The sequence below is a fragment of the Cydia amplana genome, chromosome 8 (genome assembly GCF_948474715.1).
Source record: "Cydia amplana chromosome 8, ilCydAmpl1.1, whole genome shotgun sequence".
Classification (NCBI taxonomy): Eukaryota; Metazoa; Arthropoda; class Insecta; order Lepidoptera; family Tortricidae; genus Cydia; species Cydia amplana.
This window is the reverse complement of record NC_086076.1, coordinates 10,169,568-10,191,512: the sequence shown is the minus strand read 5'-3', so window position 1 is coordinate 10,191,512 and position 21,945 is coordinate 10,169,568. Positions and strand designations below refer to the sequence as shown.

General features: G+C 43.5%; 1 protein-coding gene across 1 annotated transcript in view; it reads left to right on the top strand.

Moving 5' to 3' along the window:
- Nucleotides 1–21,945, top strand: part of LOC134650317 (protocadherin-like wing polarity protein stan) — a 73,303-nt gene that overhangs the window by 34,188 nt on the left and 17,170 nt on the right. Inside the window, exons 18-41 of the mRNA XM_063505278.1 lie at nucleotides 1,036–1,235; nucleotides 1,853–2,017; nucleotides 2,986–3,160; nucleotides 3,659–3,784; nucleotides 4,217–4,457; nucleotides 4,770–4,992; nucleotides 5,719–5,861; nucleotides 6,147–6,281; nucleotides 6,733–6,887; nucleotides 7,559–7,725; nucleotides 8,064–8,336; nucleotides 8,565–8,678; nucleotides 8,947–9,121; nucleotides 11,613–11,752; nucleotides 12,506–12,692; nucleotides 13,653–13,855; nucleotides 14,241–14,450; nucleotides 15,157–15,343; nucleotides 15,928–16,218; nucleotides 17,016–17,243; nucleotides 18,254–18,653; nucleotides 19,858–19,999; nucleotides 20,535–20,756; nucleotides 21,150–21,370. Of these exons, the coding sequence (XP_063361348.1) occupies nucleotides 1,036–1,235; nucleotides 1,853–2,017; nucleotides 2,986–3,160; nucleotides 3,659–3,784; nucleotides 4,217–4,457; nucleotides 4,770–4,992; nucleotides 5,719–5,861; nucleotides 6,147–6,281; nucleotides 6,733–6,887; nucleotides 7,559–7,725; nucleotides 8,064–8,336; nucleotides 8,565–8,678; nucleotides 8,947–9,121; nucleotides 11,613–11,752; nucleotides 12,506–12,692; nucleotides 13,653–13,855; nucleotides 14,241–14,450; nucleotides 15,157–15,343; nucleotides 15,928–16,218; nucleotides 17,016–17,243; nucleotides 18,254–18,653; nucleotides 19,858–19,999; nucleotides 20,535–20,756; nucleotides 21,150–21,370 (4,723 nt within the window). The remainder of the gene's footprint in view (nucleotides 1–1,035; nucleotides 1,236–1,852; nucleotides 2,018–2,985; nucleotides 3,161–3,658; nucleotides 3,785–4,216; nucleotides 4,458–4,769; nucleotides 4,993–5,718; nucleotides 5,862–6,146; nucleotides 6,282–6,732; nucleotides 6,888–7,558; nucleotides 7,726–8,063; nucleotides 8,337–8,564; nucleotides 8,679–8,946; nucleotides 9,122–11,612; nucleotides 11,753–12,505; nucleotides 12,693–13,652; nucleotides 13,856–14,240; nucleotides 14,451–15,156; nucleotides 15,344–15,927; nucleotides 16,219–17,015; nucleotides 17,244–18,253; nucleotides 18,654–19,857; nucleotides 20,000–20,534; nucleotides 20,757–21,149; nucleotides 21,371–21,945) is intronic.

Below are 21,945 nucleotides of genomic sequence, written 5' to 3'. Positions count from 1 at the left end.
GACCTAATGTTTCTTGGAGAAATGTTATCATTAACATTAACTGTATCGACTAGTAGAATAAAATTGCGAGTTTTTATTTTTTGGAATTTTTAGTTGGTTCGAGTCCCGGGCGGGGCAAGCGAGTTTTAGATAATCTTTGAATGCAGTTTTGTTTCTTTTTAAAAATAAAGGAATGTCTCCTTTAAGTAAAATGAGCCAGCTTAAGGATTTAAGGTAGTTTCCCTCCAGGGCCCGACTTATCTTTCCACCCTGTATATGACTCGGCTGGAAGGCTACTTGCTGGCTTCGGATTCAATTAAACGGACTCCCAAGGTCGTCCGTTTAAAACGAATCCTCAGCCTGCAAGTAGCTACTTCCGAACCTCGACAATAATGTACTATTAATCTCGTGTCGCCCAATGTACATTAGGATGTACACTGATCAGTTTCGATGGAATGTCAACCTTAATTAAAAACAAAGTAGGTAACATTTCATTTGTCTTATAAAATTGTCGGACAAATTAAATTCACTGATTTAAACTTTCAAGATTTTTACACATTATTAAATTATACAACGGGACTTAATCGCGTATCTAAGTTTAATTAAATTCAACCTAATTGAAAATACAACAAGATTCTAACTTCCTTGGCTATAATTTTGTATGGTGGCGGCACGAGGTTAAAGACTCTAGGTAAATAGAAAACAAACAATTTAATACCAATGTTACCAACACGTAATATTAATATTATATACAGTATGTAACAGAACGAAAAGCAGTTACTCAAACCCGTTAATGTTTAGGACATACTGAGCAACTTTTACTATGGGACCAACCCCGAAAGCGCGAAATAAATTTTGGATGTGTCATACATTTTGCTGGTCTGATGTTGAAATTTCCTATGGGAGTGAAATTTTTTTTTTTTGCGATCTCGGGGTTGGTCCTATAGTAAAAGTTGCTTAGTATGACCTAAACATTAACGGGTTTGAGTAATTGCTTTTCGTTCAGTTACATACTGTATATTTATTTATTATTTATATTTTATAATATTTTCTCAGACGGCGTAAACGAAATAAAAGCAATGATGCAGCTCTCCGTCCGTCTAGTCACTGAAGAGATGCTATTCAACTCTATAACGATCCGTCTCAACGACATGACGGCCGAGCGCTTCCTGTCGCCGCTGCTCGGCTTCTTCATAGACGGCTTGGCGGCCATCATACCCTGCCCTAAGGAGAACATCTACGTGTTCAGTATACAGGTGAGAGAAAAAGCCTTAGATGAGTAAAAACATAAATAAACTTAAAGCTTTAGATGGGTAAAAGATAGACCTTACTAAGATGCCTAAAGTGCAATTTATTGTAGAGGTATACATTTGGTAGCTGAAATGTATGGCACTACATGGCCCTGTTAATTACCAGTACCAGGGAACTATTACGTTGTCAAGCGCTTACGTTTGACAATCCTGAGGGCCTACCGTGAACCACGTTCGACGTGTTGTCCGTGGCGGGGAGTCACACTTACGTACGAGTTTACAAGTGCGACAGAGAGGCAACACGTCGAAAGTGGTTCGCGATAGGCCCTCAGGTACTACAAAGCGTATGGCGCACTACTTTACCCGGTTTAGTATTTCTTTTTTTAATGGCAAAAATATTTAGAAAATATTGATTTGATTAAAAAGTCTCATAGTCTCAATTCAGGTTAGGGCAAACAAGCATTTCTTCGCAATTTTTTTCTTAAATACCTTGTCCCACAGAAAACAATCACACGCTTCGCATACAGGAAGGACACAAAAGCATGTTACATGGGTAGAAAGATTTAGAAAAACGCTTCAAGTTAATACTGCTTCTAGTGTAAAACTTTGCTTCCATTTCGCAGGACGACACAGACGTGCATGGCAACATCCTAAATGTGTCATTCTCTGCGCGGCGGCCACACGCCGAAATCGCTCTGGACGGACACAGTCCACACTACTCGCCCACGCACCTGCGCGAGCGCGTGTATCTTCACCGCAGTACGCTCGCCAGACTCGCCACTGTACAAGTAAGTATCGCATGCCAGTAAATTTTGTATTATCTATAGCCCAGCGAGACGCTTCGACACCGCCGTCTTAGTGTAAGGCCTGAGTGGACGCTCGGAGCGGAGCGTTCGGCGGGGCGTGCAGCGTGGCGTCGGGCTCACAAGTGATTTGAGCAGCGTGCACTAAGGCCGCTTCTATACGTTTGCATTTGTTTAACATGCAAGCCGCACGCCCCGCCCCACTGCACGACCCGCCCCGCTGCACGCCCAACTCGAGCGTCCACTCAGGCCTTACACTTAATGTCTCCCAAGTTCTCCAACACGAATATACGCTCCGAGCTTGCGTGTGCGAGTGCGTTCCACTCAGACGCAAACAGTGCCGAGCTAATTCATTTTTAACGAAGCCTAAGAGAAACATGACAACATACCGTAACAAAAGGTTCAAATCGAAACGAAAATAGGTGGCGCGAATTTCACCATGACATACTCACGTTCGTTTCACATTTTTGAAGTGAAAACTTCTTTAGCGGCGCTGGGCACTTTTGGAGGTGGGGAAAAAATGATAAACTCGAGACAGCGTAAGCCCCGTAAGGTGGCCACTCATAATTTATATGGCATTTAAATCAATAAAGAAATACTCAATGTTATTTGACATTTATGTTGCGGACTCCTTTTCAAGACTCTTTACCTATGTTCAAATAATTTGACGTTGTCATGGCAGTATGTAAATAAACATGTCAATGAAAAAGTGTGATCTTATTTGAGAATGATAATAATATATAATAAATAAATAGTATACCTCCGCTAGTCTCCGAGTGCGGAAAGAGAAGAGTCGTGGAATGTATGGGGCCCAATACATTCCACAACTCTTCTCTTCCCGCACAGACTCTAAACGTATGTATCGTGTTACCGGGCGTCGGTAACATAGTGAGGTGAGTTTTCACTTCTATCAGCACTCCCGGAGTGCAACCGTTGTTGCTTGTTTAATTCAGGTTCTGCCATTCGACGACAACGTATGCGTCCACGAGCCGTGCCTGAACTACGAGGAGTGCCTAACGGTGCTCAAGTTCGGCAACGCGTCCGGCTTCATCGCCAGCGACTCGGTGCTGTTCCGGCCCATCTACCCCGTCACCACGTTCACGTGTCAATGCCCGCATGGGTTCACAGGTAACTCTCAACTCAGATCAGGCCACACCCGATGCGTATGCAGTATACGTCTCCGTCTGTACACGCCCGGCTCGAGTTTTTAGGAACTGCAGGCACTTACATAATCCGCCGTGTTCAAGGAGCAAGGCACGTGCTCTCCTTGTTGCGCCTGCGTTACTCTGACTGACGATATGGTAGAGTGCATGCAGAAGACTGGCCATACGCTGAGAGAGCATCAGCTACGCTCGCGCCACTACTGGCTTTTTGCTTTAAAGTGATCATGTCGCGGCCGCTGGTTTTTTGCCGAAGAGTATCGGATATCGCTTTTTAGTGCTGAATACCATGATTTGGTCTTAGATGTCTGAAATTAATGAGTTCAATTCAAAAACAACTTGCTCACGTAAAGTATGTACCTAATCATAGTACACGACTGTGGTTCTCATTCTGATCAATTTTTACACAGTACCTAGTAATAATGATAACCTGTGAAGTATAAACTAAAACTCATATTTATTATAGGATCGCGAGAACATTACATGTGCGACACGGAAGTGGACCTGTGCTACTCATCGCCGTGTACCAACAACGGAACATGCATTCGACGCGAGGGTGGATACACTTGCGTTTGCGCTCCTGGTTTCACTGGTAAGCTATCTTATATGTTTTACTAGTTTGAGCTATACAAATTAAACAATTAAAAATTAGGTGGATTTTTTTATTCATTTATTTATTACTTTCGGTTCTTGGCTATAACTATGGACCGCCTCTGGTCAAACACTTTTGATACCTTAACCACTTAAAGCTTAATTTTGTAATGTTATGTATAAGGCAACACCATGGCAACGAGTACACTTATTAAATATTTATAACCCAATAGGTACCTGACTAAAGGTTCCGTACACAGGCGCGTTTTCCTGGCGGGGCGTGAGCGTTTTAAATGTAAAAGCGGCGCGCCCCGCACACGCCCCGCCTGGAAAACGCGCCTGTGTGACGAAGCCTTAAGACAACTCCCACTCACAGTGTTGGTCACAGTATATCGTTAAAAGACCAACTATTAAGTTCTCCAATATTCCCCAGGCGTTAACTGCGAGACGATCCTAACCAAAGCCTCCTGCGACCTAAGCGGCGATGGCACCGTCTGCCGCGGCGGCTCGCAATGTGTGCCCAAGCGAGAAGGCGGCATCCTCTGCCAAGGCTGCAGTATCGATGCAGCCTATACGACGGCCATGTGCGAACTGAGGGCTCGGAGCTTCCCGCAGTCGTCGTTCTTGACGTTCCCGGGGCTGAAGCGGCGGCATCGAGTACATTTGAAACTGAAGTAAGTAACCACGTTTAGGGGCATTTGTCTTTTCTGTCATACTTTTCGTTGACCATAAGATTTTCCAAACCCCTGCTTAAAACGCAACTTATACTTCGGTCTCGCTTCAAGATGTTGCATTTGGATTGAAAAGGGGACTTAATTTATATCCTTACATAGTATCCCAATGATCAATTATGTCGCTGGCCTAACCGTTGAAACCGTTTTATGAAAAATTGCCGCGTTACCAACTTTTTACGGTAATAAATTTTACGTAAGTCGTCTTTAGAGACGTCTTTATCTTACCTTATGTTAACACGTCAATTTCTTCAGATTCGCAACACAAGGCACATCCGGGCTGCTCCTGTATAACGGCCGATACAACGAGCGACACGACTTCATCGCCCTCGAGCTTATCAATAGCGGCGCGGGTCGCGCTGGCGGGGCGGGTGTACGCTTCACGTTCGCTCTCGGCGGGGGGAAGACTGAGGTGACCGTGGCCAGGGAGGTGGCTGACGGCATGTGGCACACTGTCGAGGTGGACTACTTCAACAGGGTGAGTACAGCGAGCAACACGACAGGTCAGCTCGCTAGAGGTTATCAATAGCGGCGCGGGTCGCGCTGGCGGGGCGGGTGTACGCTTCACTTTCGCTCTCGGCGGGGGGAAGGCTGAGGTGACCGTGGCCGGGGAGGTGGCTGACGGCATGTGGCACACTGTCGAGGTGGACTACTTCAACAGGGTGAGTACAGCGAGCGACACGACAGGTCAGCTCGCTAGAGGTTATCAATAGCGGCTCGGGTCGCGCTGGCGGGGCGGGTGTACGCTTCACTTTCGCTCTCGGCGGGGGGAAGGCTGAGGTGACCGTGACCGGGGACGTGGCTGACGGCATGTGGCACACTGTCGAGGTGGACTACTTCAACAGGGTGAGTACAGCGAGCAACACGACAGGTCAGCTCGCTAGAGGTTATCAATAGCGGCGCGGGTCGCGCTGGCGGGGCGGGTGTACGCTTCACGTACGCTCTCGGCGGGGGGAAGGCTGAGGTGACCGTGGCCGGGGAGGTGGCTGACGACATCGTGTGAGCGAGACAATGCAGCCCGTATCGTAATCATACCGAGAACCAACCTATTTGTTTATTTCAGAAGTGTCCAATCTTAACCATTAGAAGTAAGACAAACTGAGAGCATCACAGGCCTCTGCAGTCAATTTTTATATAACCTAGTTCTTTATTTCGGTAACAAGCGATCGATGATCACATAATAACTTATAACTATTGTCAACAGACAGCAACTTTAATACTGGACGACTGCGACAAGGACTTATCCCTCGCCGGAGCAGCGGACTTTGACATCAAATACGCATGTGCAAACCAGACCACCAAGATACTACCTCCACGCTGCGACATACCTACGGAGACTTGTCATAGGTACGATTACAGATATCTCTGTCATTTCATTCTTAATATTTTTCCTGTATATTAAGTTATTTTAATTTAAAGATTATCGTCTTGTTCTTGGCAATTAAACTTACACACGTAAAACACGATACGTAAAATATATAAATTATCGGTGCAATAAAGAATATACTTACTTACTTGATGATTGGAAGATTTACCATCGATGTCACTTCCTATGTATGTAATTTGTAAGTTAGGTAACTCCAAATAAGTTCGTACGCAAATAATTTATACTTATGTATTTTTCTTGTCTAGATTCCTGGATTTAACTGGGCCGCTGCAAGTTGGCGGGCTACCGAACATTCCCAGCAGTTTCCAAGTGAAGAATAAAGACTTCGTTGGGTGCATCACGGATTTCCACATCGATCACCGATTTATTGATCTTAACAGGTAAAGACAATAGTTCGGATTTGAGCTGGGAGATTAGATTTACCTTATGCCATCATTTCTACAAGGACATAGCAAAGACAATTCTGGAAATACATTTAATTTTTGGGCAGTCGTGTAAAAACTCTTTAACACCCACCCCGCCACTGCCACGTTCAAGATTACAACAATGAAACAGTTGTTCATTTAACGATATATTTACATAGAAGTCACTCCTGGAAAAACTCTTCGAATTATTTAAAGCAAAAACTTTTTAAACTATACTTGGTCAACCAGATCTTGACAGTAGAAAAAGGCGGCAAATTTGAAAAATGTAGGCGGGAAGGGATATCGTCCCATAGAAAATTTGAATTTCGCGCCTTTTTTTACTGACAAGATTTGGTTGACCAGCTATATCACCTTTACGAATCACATTCAGTTTGAATTTTCTAATGTTTTATTGCCAATGTTACAGTTTCGTGGCAGACAACGGCACCATCGCGGGCTGCTCGCAGAAACGCTCCCACTGCGACAACGGGCCGTGTCACAGCGACGGCGTGTGCCGGGACCTCTGGGACACGTACCTCTGCGAGTGCACCGAGGGCCACACGGGCAAGGACTGCTCCGAGAGTAAGTGTAACAGCTTTTTTCTACTCCCGTACTTTTATTTGTCATTTAAAGGGTCGTGCACACACCTTTTAAACCCTACCTTATAGTTGTCAAGACAAGTCTTTAGTCTATTCCCCAAAAAAGAATTTGTGCATACACGTAGTATCTTTTTGGCGATTTTACGATACTTCGTGTAATGACCACTTAAAAAATAGTGAATGAAATACAGTGTTGCCAACCTTATTTTAAACGTCATCTCTGACAAATAAGTGAACCATAGACATGGTTTTTTTAAATTTCATTCATTCATTCATTCTTTTCCCGCCCGTACCCTCCATTTTTGCTACTTCTTGAATTAAAAATTATTAGTAACATTTACAATTTTATTTCAAAGTAAGTGCTTGGTCGTAGAAAAAGTATTGTATGCAACGTTGTTTAACTGAGTCAAAAAATACTCGTGGCGTCTTTATTAACAATTTTCGGCTTCACCTCAAATTGTTACTCACGCCACTCGCCTTTTTTGACCTCTCTTAAACAACGGTTGCATAAAATACTATTTTTCTTCTCTTTCTCCGAGAATCTTTTCGATAGAGACTTTTACAAGACATTTAAACTATTTTAAACTTTTTACTTCTTTTTTAAGATGTTTTATGACATCGCGGAGTATATTTTTTAATGTTTTTTTTCTCCAGCCACGGCACCACCATGGCGGTTCAGCGGCGATGGAATGTTGTCGTTCAACCCGCTGCTGCGGCCGATACAGCTGCCGTGGCTCAACGCGCTGTCGCTACGGACCAGGCAGCAGGACGCGTTTCTCATGTCCATACAAGTGGGACAGAACAGCTCGGTGTTTCTTAGCGTGAGTGTACTCTTTTAGAGAAATAGAGTGGCTACAATACCCAAATCAATGATCAATTCTCCTCAAAAAATAGATATTACCTCTTTTATTTTCTACTTTACTAGGACAAAAAATATTATAACGGTTTTTTTTTACTGTTGATGTAACAGTTAGAGGGTTCTAACGAAACTTTTCTAGCTGTGTTTTTGACTGGTCTCTGCTTAACTAAATTGTTTCAATGACATACCTAATGATATATGATCAATTTTATAGAATCATATGAATAACTCCGTCCATCGTATAACCGCAGGTGAGACTTCAGGTAAGGTTTAAAATAAACAAGATTGTATCTTTCACAGTTGAAATCCGGCCTCCTCCACTACTCATACAACGGCGAAACGATGTTCCTTCCAACGACAACCCTAGCTGATGGGAACTGGCACCGCGTCGAGGTGAAATGGCTCGGCACGGACATCTCCGTCACCATAGACTATGGGCTCAGGACCGCGCTGCTCCCGATGCTGGCCAATAAGGTTCAAGGACAGTATGTTGGGAAGATCCTGATTGGCGGACCGGACAGCACGGCCGGGTTGTTGGCTTCGGACGTTGGCTACTTTGAGGGCTGTATACAGGTAAGATGTCACTAACTAAGGGGTGGTCAGGGTCACCCATATCCATTCATAGAATAACATTTTGAAGACACTTTTGGCAAGTTTGGACCCAAAATTTTTCAATTACGTAATTATGACAAAATTTCGCATATTGTGGGTTTTCCTCATATAACAATTTTGGACCATTGAATGAAATTCACAACGATTATTGTGTATTTTAGTGTTCATTGGGGCTTAATTTTATTTCAGGACGTAAGAGTGGGAACAAATCAAAACTTACTCAATCGGCCCACTACGATAGAGAACGTGAAAGATGGGTGTCAATCTAGAGCGGACTGTATGCTGTCTATCTGTCCGCCTTATGTGAGTATTGATATCAATAAATATACAGTTAAATGTATTAGGGTACCTAAATACGAGTACTAATATCTTAAAATATCGGGTGATCCCATAAATCACCCATAGGTAATTCCATCATATTACATTTACATACAATTTGAGACATCATTTATTACATAGATATAGATTCTATCTATAGAGATTTATAATGATTATGCCCTCTCTTAACTACCACTTCATCTCGGATATCTCGCACTCCTTTGCAATTTCTAGCCTGTTTTAACTTGTTTAGAGCAAATGCGAGTCATCCTGGGACGCGACAACGTGCACGTGCTCGCGCGGCCGCTACGGGCCGCAATGCATCGCCGCATGCGACCTCCGTCCTTGCGGCGACCACGCCCGCTGCGAACCCGCGGACACCGACAAGGGATACCAGTGTGTGTGCGACGACGGATATCTGCTCACTAGTGAGTTTTTTTAAACTTTAATAAATCAGCTGGTATAAAACAACAGTAAATCTAATGAAGGACTTTTTACATACTTGTATAAGTTGTATAGAACATGTTACGATCTTACTCGTTCGCTATAAGCACAGAATAAATATTAGTACTAGGTTCACTCTCTAACAAAACGCGTTTATTACGACAGATATGACCGCCAGAGATGTGAAAAATACTTTATAAAAAGTATTTAAATACAAAATGCAAATACTTCCTTGATATACTATTTCAAATGCAAAATACAAAATAGTTTTTGAATTTATATTTAAAATACAAAATACGAAATAGGTATTTTCAAAATACTTTTTTTAAATACAAATACTTTGCGATAAAAGGTACTCTGAATAGTGAATACCTAGTCTGAATTAAAAAGTATTACTCGGAATTTCCGAGTTGAAAAGACTCTCTTTATTCTATGAAAACAGTGTGTCAATCAGTCCTCTATCTAAAGTGCAAATTTCTAGTTGTTTGCTCATATTAACCGGAAGGATGGATGACGGATGATGGTTTTTAACGGCCAATTTTTAAAAGCATTAATTTAGATATGTAATGTTTTACAGCTAGTATAGGTAATACCTCTCGTTAGTGTAATGAAAACGTCACGTTTGTGTTTCACCAGGGCAGAAAAGTTTGTTCTCCTCTCATGCCTTGAAACCCTCACAACACTCAAGATTCTTCTTTTTTAACCACTCGCTAATTTTGTTGTCATGTGCGACGTTACTAAACATATTCAACAGTTCCATGTTAAAAGAATGAGAATTTTGCCAGGATTGTAACATCAGAAGAGATTGTAACTCCTACCTAAATTAGCTACTATAAAGTATTTTGTATTTTGAAAATAGAAAATAGGTCCCAAAAACTATTTCAAATAAAATACAAAATAGTTTTCTTCAAAAGGTATTTAAATACAAAATAGGTATTTTGCATTTTGTATTTGCATTTTAAATACAAGTATTTCAAATAAGTCACATCTCTGATGACCGCTAGGGGCGCTAGGTGGCGCAAGCGCGAGCAGGCGTCCGTTCCGTTGCTACGGAACTTCCGTAGCAGTGCGTATGGCTAAGTAACTTCTATGGCTAGGCACAAAATTGGTGTGGGCCGCATGTAGTTGTAGGTACTTGTAGCGACGCGACTAAATCGCGGAGTGAGCCACGCCTGCTATAAGATGAGAGCGTTTGTGAACTGTACAGGTGCTACCTGCTCAGGAGGAGTTATTGACGCGAAGTGTCAAGTATCCTATTTAGGCCACAAGGCGGCAGATTCCAATCCGCGTGGTCGCTATAAACTGTATAATGAATGAATGAAATCTTCATTTCAGGCAACTAGTGGCTCATACATAAATACCTTAAAACTAGCATACCTATTATAAAAATATAAACTAACACTAAAAATCACATTATGATTGCGATGCAATACGGCCGCGGAACCGCCGAAACGATTGACACCCTTCGGCCAAAACTCCTCCTTGGTGAACTCGATCACCGAGGTATAAACTCGATCGCTATATGTGACTTGTGTAAACCACCAACACTAACCAGCGTTTTTAATTACACAAATGGGTCTAACGCGATATAATTTCATTGTTTCATTGTGTAAGTGTTGTGTGTCGTGCCGTGGACAATAAACATTAAACTTTGACGGGTAGCTGCAATTTCTTTGTATACCCCGAACATTTTTATTAACAAATTTCGGGTAGTTTAGTGGTGTTTTATTAATATCTCCGTTGACATTTGTTGAGACGTCAGTCTTTCCGTGACCACAGCTGGTGCAACTCAGCTGAAACGTCGGAATTAAAGGTAAAAACAATAAAATTATATCGCGTTAGACCCGTTTGTGTAATTGACCGCAGCGTAGCGAAGGTCTACGTTTTGACTCGGGCATTTTGCTTTTGTATGTCCGGATGTTCTCCTCTACAGGTCGCAATTCTTAACCGATTTTCGTGAAATTTTGTGACCGAATTCTATGACTAAATAATTTTTTTTTGTCGATCCGGTTTTTGGAAATTTTTCAAAATGGCGGAGTCGTGATAGCTCCCGCCTAAACAAATAGTCGTATCGGTATCATAAGAGTTTTTTCTTTTTGAGATATGTTTATAGATTAAATGGCCAAAAATTCAGAAAATTTGTATCGCTGGTTTTGGCGGTATTTAGATATTTAGTTTATACTTGAGAATCAGTAGCTAAATTTCGTCAGCAAAATGAAAAATTTCGTTTTTTTTTTATTTATCATGCGCGGGTTAAGCGAATTCGTTTAATTTTTGTTTGTAGCTTTATGTAGTTTTTAATTTTTTGTTTATATTACATGTACTATACCTATATTTTAATAAATATTTTTGCCATACATTTATTCAGTTTTAAGCTCTGCTCGCGAGGTCTACAGCTCACAGAGCCACTAGTTAAATATGTGTACAAAGCGCGAGAGTTTAAAGTGTTATACTAACCAGCGTTATTTGATCCAGGCTCTGGTTGCGCGGAGGAGGGGGCGGAGTCGTGCCCGGGCGGGTGGTGGGGCGCGGCGGCGTGCGGCCCGTGCGCCTGCGCCGTGGCGGCCGGCTACCACCCGCACTGCGACCGGGACTCCGGACACTGCCACTGCAAGGTTAGTACCTGAGCGTTTTCCAAAAAAAGTGTACATTTCATTCATGTCTTCAAAATGTTGACTTCTTGGGCTCATTTTACTCAGAATCATTTGTACATTCACGCCTCATACATGAAAAAATGTGTCCCAAAATTTTGTATGAAATTTTTTTTCCAGTGCGTCACGTTCATACAAATAAAAAAAAATCATACAAGAATGTGACGATCTGGAAAGGAATTTTTTGGACACATTTTTTTATGTATGAGGCGTGAATGTACAAATGATTCTGAGTAAAATGAGCCCAAGAAGTCAATATTTTGAAGGCTTGAATGAAATGTACCCATTTTTTTTTAAAACGCTCACCTACCTACAGGGTACTCTACACGACAGCTACACTCTACAGAATGTAAAACTATACTACGTAACAGGGAGTTATTAGTCCTCTATTACCTATAGAATACGTATCGCACAGATACCGAAGGTCGAAGGCTTTCCTAAATATCGCAACATAATCCGGCGGAATTTCGTGACATTCATGAGACATTGTTCCAGCGTGCAGCAGACCAATCCATCCGCATTTTTAGCAACATACTTCATAGTCATCATTCGTATAGTATTTTATTTCTCTTTACGAAACGTTCTCCGAGCTATGTACTCTGTTTCTTGCTATTCAAGCGGCTGTGGTACTCGCAGCGATTTCTAAAAGTCAATAGTTCCTACTAGAAAATGTATCATTGATGATTCTAATATCTACCATGGATTTTTTCTGTACAGGAAAATCACTACAAGCTCCCCGGCTCTAACGAGTGCCTCCCATGCCAGTGCTACGCGGCTGGCTCCGTCAACAGTTCCTGCGAGGCCGACAGCGGGCAGTGTTACTGCCGGGGCGGGGTCATTGGCCGCGCGTGTGACTCCTGCGCCAACCTCTACGCCGAGGTGAAGCCGAACGCCGGATGCGAAGGTAACTACTACACGCTACGAGTGTCTTGTCAGTGCTACTAGTGCTACGCGGCTGGCTCCGTCAACAGTTCCTGCGAGGCCGACAGCGGGCAGTGCTACTGCCGGGGCGGGGTCATTGGCCGCGCGTGTGATTCCTGTGCCAACCTCTACGCCGAGGTGAAGCCGAACGCCGGATGCGAAGGTAACTACTACACACTACGAGTGTCTTGTTAGTGCTACAAGTGCTACGCCCTGGTGAGTGGTGACAGTTTTAGCGAGGCCGATAGGCAGTGCTCGACTGCCGCGGCGGGATCGTAGGCCGCGCGTGTGACTCATGTGCCAACTTTGAGCAAGCTTTGATCCATTTTTTATTTGCATTCGTTTATTTATTTGCATGCATTTTGCATTCCATATGGTAAATAACCAGCAAATTGTGGAGTTATTCGAGAACTGAAATAGTTATTTTCGATACAAGTGCGAAAAAGAGGAAATTCGAAACGAGTGGCGTTAAATTAAAACACTATAGTTCGTTTTTTTAGCATTAGAAATAAGGTAAACAATCTTGATGTGTCTTTTAATTGAAAAACACATTTTAAAAATAAGTTACGGCAAATATGTAACAATTATGAATCTAATACGATCATTTATATTCTTCTGCTTTCATAAGTAATAGTTTTTGATTTTTAAAAAGCGTTTTTCAATTAAAAGACATGTCAAGATCGCTTACCTTCTTGCAAGTTCTTTCTAATGCTAAAAAAACGAACTATAGTGCGGGAAATAGCACTTTCCGTGTGTGTGTAGTTTAAAGTGCCATATGTACTGTAAAACGTTGTACGATACACGTGCGAATAGGTAATTCGCAACTCGTGTCGATTTAAAACACTCTCTTCAATCGTGTTTAAATTTATCGCCACTCGTTTCGAAATTCCTCTTTTCCGCACTTGTATCGTAAATAACTATTATGACACTTATTATATTCCAGTGGTATACGACGGATGTCCACGTTCGTTTTCGCATGGAGTGTGGTGGCCGCGGACCAAGTTCGGTATAGAGGCGTACGCGGACTGCCCACCGGGCACTAGTGGGAAAGCAACGCGCATGTGCGACGAGACGCAAGTCGTGCCGTGGCAGGAGCCGGACATGTTCAACTGCACAACTTCCACTTTTTATCAGCTTAGGAAACAGGTCAGCATGAGACACATTTGTTTTTATAGGTTATAGGATTTTCAAGGCGTGGAGATCTAAATCGTGGAGAAAAAAACCGGGAAAATCTGAACTTATTTTTTTTAGAGAGCTTTTTTTAACCTTTTAGGCGCCAGCAATTTTTGATCGAGCGTGCTCGTGTCGCCACCGACAGTAATTGTACCACGCAGAGTAAGGTTGGCATAGTTACGGGAGTTATAAATGTGCTGTAAAAACCAAATCAGATCTTTGTCTTATTTATCACTGTGGCGAAATGAGCTGGATATGTAATGTCTTATATATCAGACTCTGGCGGTTAAAGGGTTAATATGCACGTATACCGTGATAATATTCAATATGTTGGACTTATACGCGGTTTATTTTCCAGCTAAGCAAGATTGAATCAGGCGAACTTTTGGTAAACACATTCGTAGGCGTACGCCTCGCGGACGACTTGGCCTCTGCTTGCTCAAATACGCCTGTACTGTATGGAGCTGATGTACTAGTATCAGAGGGCATTCTGCTGGAACTACTGCGCTATGAGCTGCGCCAGGCGGGATTGAACCTTACGCACAGCCAGGATAAGGACTATGTTCGAGTGAGTATAGCCATAGATTGCTCACTCCATACATCAGTTTTAATACCAAAAAGACTATTAGCATCTAGCATCGAGTAGCGGAACTATCAGTACTGCTACTTGACAATAGATGTAGCAGTACTGATAGTTCCGCTACTCGATTCTAGATGTAGACACTGAAATTAATAGTCTAACTGATGTATGGAGTGAGCACTCTTGCCTTACTATATTTCTCTATGGTATAGCATATTGCAGGGTGACAACCCAGTTTCTTGTTACGCTATCACAAGTATCGACGCTATTTTTGTGACTTCATCAGTTACCAGCGACGCTCTTAACGATGTATTCGCCATGTCAAAAAACGACTAGTCAACGATGACGATGTTTTTCACTCATAATGTATTTTGGCACTCAATATTACTTCTTAACCCCTCAACTGCCTTGTCCCGTATCCGTCCCAGACAATTTGGACTGTAATGAACAGTTGAAAGGTTAATTCAGTAGCAAATTTTTGACACTGGAGTTCGAGGGTTTAATCTATTTCCCTTCCCTTAGGTTTCGAGTTGCGAGTTTCATTACATTGCGGGTTTTGATCGGTCGGTTGAATTGGACGTAACCAACAGTCCGCAATGTAACTAAAATCGCATGCAAGTTCGCGCGCCGTCTAAATCAGCCCTTATTCACTTTTATATTTCTGTTCGCGGCTAAAACCAATTAATATTTTCAGAACATAATGAAGTCCGCGAACACGATACTAAATGCAAAGTATTCTCGGGAATGGCGGCGCGTCCGGCAGCTGACGGGGCGCGGGGTGGAGCGGCTACTGCAGAAGTTGGACAAGTACATTGCTGTGCTCGCCGAAAGCCAGCACGATACATACACCAGCCCCTTTGAGATCGTTACTAGCGACTTAGGTATGTTTATTCCTAAGATTTTTGCCGCAGATATCTAACAAGATCGTAGGAGCTAGTTAAAGTTAAATACTAACACTGTATGCAGCGTCGGAGTCAACCAAAGACCAAGGGCCCGTTTCTTCAAAAGCTTGTAACTTTTAATACAAGCGGATGTCACTTTTTGACAGCTTTTGTTAGAAAGGGACTTCCACTTGTATTACAAGTTACAAGCTTTTGAGAGTCAAGCCCGAAGCCACGGTTTTAGCCAGATATTACAAACATTATAAAATGATCCAAAATCCGAGTGAAAGTGTGGAATAGATTTATTATTTATAATTTACGGTTTACTGTTCAATACATAAAAATATCGGCCTTTTTCATTCCTGCATTCGTAAAACATAATTGGAATTTATAATGAACTAGCGACCCGCCCGGCTTCGCACGGGTTAACAAATTATACATAAACCTTCCTCTTGAATCACTCTATCTATTACAAAAACGGCATCAAAATCCGTTGCATAGTTTTAAAGATTTAAGCATACATACAGACAGACAGACAGCGGGAAGCGACTTTGTTTTATACTATATAGTGATTAATTCAACAGTGATCGGCGTCGACATCGTAACCTCCGAGTCCATCTACGGCTTCGAGCCCACGCAGCTAACTCGCTTCACCTCCGAGTCGTACACCACCGAGCGAGTGGTGCTGCCCGACACGTCAGCCTTCGTGCACCCCCCCCTCACCGGGTACGGGAAGAAGGGGAAGAAACCTTCCAGCCCGACTGTGTCGTTCCCGAAGTACAACAACTATGTCAAGACCAGGTCCAAGTTCGATAAGTTCACGAGGATACTGCTGCCGCTTGATTTGCTGGGGATTACTAATAATAATGGACAAGGTGAGCCACTTTAAACGAGTGTAAAGTGACAATCATTAATTTGCCTACAAATGCAAAACTCGACCTAAGGTTCTCTCGCAACCGAGTAAAAAATAAAAAAAACCGGCCAAGTGCGAGTCGGACTCGCGCACGGAGGGTTCCGCACCATCAACAAAAAATAGAGCAAAACAAGCAAAAAAACGGTCACCCATCCAAGTACTGACCCCGCCCGACGTTGCTTAACTTCGGTCAAAAATCACGTTTGTTGTATGGGAGCCCCACTTAAATCTTTATTTTATTCTGTTTTTAGTATTTGTTGTTATAGCGGCAACAGAAATACATCATCTGTGAAAATTTCAACTTTCTAGCTATCACGGTTCGTGAGATACAGCCTGGTGACAGACGGACGGACGGACGGACGGACAGCGGAGTCTTAGTAATAGGGTCCCGTTTTTACCCTTTAGGTACGGAATAGGTATAGTTTCAGGCCTTTTTTTAATCTCTACATATGTAATAGTTATAATGACTATGTATTAATAGTATAAGTGTTTTGGCATATCTAGAGCTGTAAACTTATACCTGTATTTATTCAAAGAATAAAGAACCCTAAAAAACTGCTACCTAAATTCAATACTTATTGTTGATTTATTGTTAAACTGACACTCCCATTATTAAAATGTTTTCCTAAAAAATTTGCTACATAAGTGGGCATTCTAAAATAGCCTCATTTCTGAGATAAGTGTGTAAAACAGATAAAGATGGTCCTTGACACTTGATGTTCTCCCGTATGCCGAGAATCTAATCGATAATTTTTTCAGACAACCCAGAACCCGAATCTCGTGCCGTATTCTCCTACATCCAATACTCGCGGAACACCTCTCAACTCATGCCACTACGTACCGACGACTCAGTCGGCCGGCGATGGGGAGTGAACATAACTATCGGCTCACCGATACTGCAGGTGGCACTATTCGTGCCTGAGTACGTGTGGTACAGGGAGTCTAAGGACGGAGACGATGTGGTTGACGTCAATGTGGAGGAGGAAGGTGAGTTGTTTGTACAGTCGGCCAGTAGGTATACCTCTCAACTCATGCCACTACGTACCGACGACTCAGTCGGCCGGCGGTGGGGAGTGAACATAACTATCGGCTCACCGATACTGCAGGTGGCACTGTTCGTGCCTGAGTACGTGTGGTACAGGGAGTCTAAGGACGGAGACGATGTGGTTGACGTCAATGTGGAGGAGGAAGGTGAGTTGTTTGTACAGTCGGCCAGTAGGTATACCTCTCAACTCATGCCACTACGTACCGACGACTCAGTCGGCCGGCGATGGGGAGTGAACATAACTATCGGCTCACCGATACTGCAGGTGGCACTATTCGTGCCTGAGTACGTGTGGTACAGGGAGTCTAAGGTTGGAGACGATGTGGTTGACGTCAATGTGGAGGAGGAAGGTGAGTTGTTTGTACAGTCGGCCAGTAGGTATACCTCTCAACTCATGCCACTACGTACCGACGACTCAGTCGGCCGGCGGTGGGGAGTGAACATAACTATCGGCTCACCGATACTGCAGGTGGCACTGTTCGTGCCTGAGTACGTGTGGTACAGGGAGTCTAAGGATGGAGACGATGTGGTTGACGTCAATGTGGAGGAGGAAGGTAAGTTGTTTTTCTGAAAAGTCGGCAACAGAACTAAACGAGGTGTTCAAAATGACCTTAACTTCTTCCTCGCGTTATCCCAGCATTTTGCCACGGCTCATGGGAGCCTGAGGTCCGCTTAACAACTAAAGTTTTACGAAAGCGACTGCCATCTGACCTTCCAACCCGGAGGGGAAACTAGGCCTTATTTTGATTACTCCGGTTTCCTTACGATGTTTTCCTTCACCGAAAAGCAACTGGTAAATATCAAATGATATTTCGTACATAAGTTCCGAATCCGAAAAACTCATTGGTACGAGCCGGGGTTTGAACCCGCGACTCATAATATTTAGAGGATATTTGCATTGAAAAAAAAAAACATACGTATGAGAATTAATTGATCGTGCTCTTCTTTTTAGGCATAACATACACCAACAAAGGCCACCACCACGTGTCCCATCCCACACACAACGACCCAAAATGGCACTCCAACGAGCCCGAAATACAACACGACACCCACGGCCCCGTATTAATCCAGCCAGCCATGAAAAAACAAGAAAAACAGTTCGCTGACAATTTACAAGACAACGAATCATACGTCGCTGAGAATCAGGAAGGTCCGAAAGTTTTAGCGTTGACCATGGACCCGGAGTTCAAAGATGAAAACATTACGAGTATGGGAAAGAAGTTGATATACAAGAGTATGGGCGGGATTAGGCTGAAGAAGCCGATTAGACTGCAGATGTGGTTGGACATTGATAGGGAGACGTTTGGCTCGAGGACTAATCCGCAGTGCGTGCATTGGTCTACTTTAAGAGGGTAAGTCTATTAATAAACGATTAGGGTAACATTTCATTTCTGACCGCAGCTGCACTACTGGTACTGAACGCGTCGCTGTTACTGTCAATTTCCATAGTAAAATGAACAGTAGTGCAGCTGCGGTTGGAAATGGACTGTCACCTTTAAGGTATTTTGCTGCTGCTTCAAATTACAATTGTAGGACTGGGGTCTTACCATGATGTCTTATTGCGACCTTTAGCAATTCAGTTTAGGTCCTAAACAAATTCGCAATAAGACATCATGGTAAGGCCCCTGAATAATCAAATTAGTCACTTTTTGTGTTAAAAATAATTGGTAGGTACCAACTTTTGACATCACACGTTGGTAAACATAAGGCGCTTTGTTCTGTGTATGTTTATATTTGTTTGACGACTGGTCTGGCCTAGTGGGTAGTGACCCTAGCTGCCTGTGAAGCCGCGGTCCTGGGTTCGAATCCCGGTAAGGGTATTTATTTGTGTGATGAGCACAGATATTTGTTCCTGAGTCTTGGGTGTTTTATATGTATTTGTATATTATATATATCGTTGTCTGAGTACCCACAACACAAGCCGTCTTGGCTTACTCTGGGACTTGGTCAATCTGTGTAAGAATGTCCTATAATATTTATTTATTATTTATTTATTTATAAAGCTTCTTTTATTGTTAAGTGTAAGGTATATTTTTTTACAGACCCATCCCCATTTTTTGACTGAATGTAAATTTACGTAGCATTAACAATAGGCTATATGACTAATTTTTTTTATGGTATCAATCGATCGGGTTTGTTTTTAGGATCAAATGTATATATGGGACCCATTGCCCCATTGCATTAAAGTAACACAAAAGTCAGAAATTGTAGTCAAAGGCCGACAGTCGCACTTCACTCGCGAAACGCCCTATACAAAACGGCCAAGGGCCGTGACGTCATCGCCCATCTTGTAGTATGGACAAAACAAGAAAATTGCGTTTTTGTCGGTGAAATATTGCGTTTATGTATATAGTTACTATCCAATATTTTATTGCATGAAATGTAAGGAATCGAATGGTACCCTTACTTTTATCGTTTTTGGAAGTTAAAAAAAAGTTAAATTTTGAAACTTTCAGGTCCTGTATTTATTATTATTGCTCGTTTGCTATCTATTTTACTAGATTTTGTTATAAAATTCAACATGTGTCATCATCCCTATTACCTGTTGTATTTCAGAACCGGCGAATGGTCTCGCGTCGGATGCCACACAGAGATCGACTACGACTGGTCGCCGTACTCGAACGAGCCGCTCCTGATCAACTGCACGTGCAACCATCTCTCCACGTTTGCTGTACTAGTCGACGAAGTTGACATTGAGGTAACATACTGCCATCACGAGGTAACATATTGTCATGGTGGATATTGCCACAGAATAAATAATAGTACTAAGTACAGAAGACTCACTCTCTAACAAAACGCGTCTGTCACGACCAGCACAGATATGGCCGCTAGGTGGCGACATAGCCACGCGCGGCTTATGGCTTTCCCCAAAATTGGGGCGGAACGGATGTACTTTTAGCTACCTGTAGCAAAGCGACGAAATCGCGGAGTGAGCCACGCCTGATATTGCTAAAATGCTAAAAATTTACCTACACCGGCACTGTAGACAGGTAAAAGGTAAGGTTTTCAAACCGAAGGTCGCGGTCGCAAATCTTGGCTCGCACCAACGAGGATATTTGTGGAAGTATATAAAGTCGCATCACCTGGTTAAGTGCAAAGCAATTTCCGCGAGCAAGCGTTTAACGCCTGATTTGAAATCATTCCAGATTTATCAGCACACAAATACTCTAGTTGAAGTAGTTGAGTCCTGTTATGCTAAAGAATGGAAATCTAATCAAGACTTTTCCTTACAGTTCATACCCGAACCATCATTACTCGAATCCGTGACATCGTACACCGCGTTCAGTATCTCCCTCCCGCTCCTGCTCGTCACGTGGGCCGCGCTCTGTCTCATGCGCGGCGGCGCGGCGACCGTCTCCAACTCGATACATAAACACCTGATATTCTGCGTGTTTATGGCCGAGCTGCTGTATCTGATCGCGTTGAAGGCGAGAAGCTCTTTGGTTCAGAATGAGGTAAGGGAATTTAAACTGTTTTCGTATGCAATAGGGATCGGTTTTGCTTGTTTATGGTGGTATTTAGCTGCTGAAATTCATAGATTAAGTATCTTTGTATTAAACTTTACCGCTTAGTATTAAATGCTATTAGCAGTCGAGTTATTTCATTCATAAGCCTCAATCTAAGAATTCACTTCAAAACCTTAGTCGTAGTCTATTCCATATTGTAGTTACGCACGACGCAGTGACACATTCTTCATCTCTTTCAAACTCAGTACTCATCCCACAGTTGGTTGGAGAAAACTAAGAGATGTTTAATTCGCCACTCTTGGGACCTAACCCAGATCCTCTTATTAAGCCGCGTGGTTACTGCCATTTTGTATGTAGTAATATTTCTGTTAATTTCCGCAGTTTGCCTGCAAAATAATCGCCATGTCGCTGCACTATTGGTGGGTGGCAGCATTAGCCTGGACGGCGTGCGACGCTTGGCAGCTACGCCGTCTGCTCCGAGAGCTACGAGACGTGAACCACGGAGGTTTAGCAGCACACCTGGCCGCCGCGTACGCCGCGCCGGCGGTCATTCTCGCGCTGTCCGCCTCGCACCACCAGCAGCAGTACGGGCACGCGCTCTTGTGAGTATTTAGCCATTACCTACTGGTGGGTGGCAGCATTAGCTTGGACGGCGTGCGACGCCTGGCAGCTACGGCGTCTGCTCCGAGAGCTACGAGACGTGAACCACGGAGGTTTAGCAGCACACCTGGCCGCCGCGTACGCCGCGCCGGCGGTCATCCTCGCGCTGTCCGCCTCGCACCACCAGCAGCAGTACGGGCACGCGCTCTTGTGAGTATTTAGCCATTACCTACTGGTGGGTGGCAGCATTAGCGTGGACGGCGTGCGACGCGTGGCAGCTACGGCGTCTACTCCGAGAGCTACGAGACGTGAACCACGGAGGTTTAGCAGCACACCTGGCCGCCGCGTACGCCGCGCCGGCGGTCATCCTCGCGCTGTCCGCCTCGCACCACCAGCAGCAGTACGGGCACGCGCTCTTGTGAGTATTTAGCCATTACCTACTGGTGGGTGGCAGCATTAGCTTGGACGGCGTGCGACGCGTGGCAGCTACGGCGTCTACTCCGAGAGCTACGAGACGTGAACCACGGAGGTTTAGCAGCACACCTGGCCGCCGCGTACGCCGCGCCGGCGGTCATCC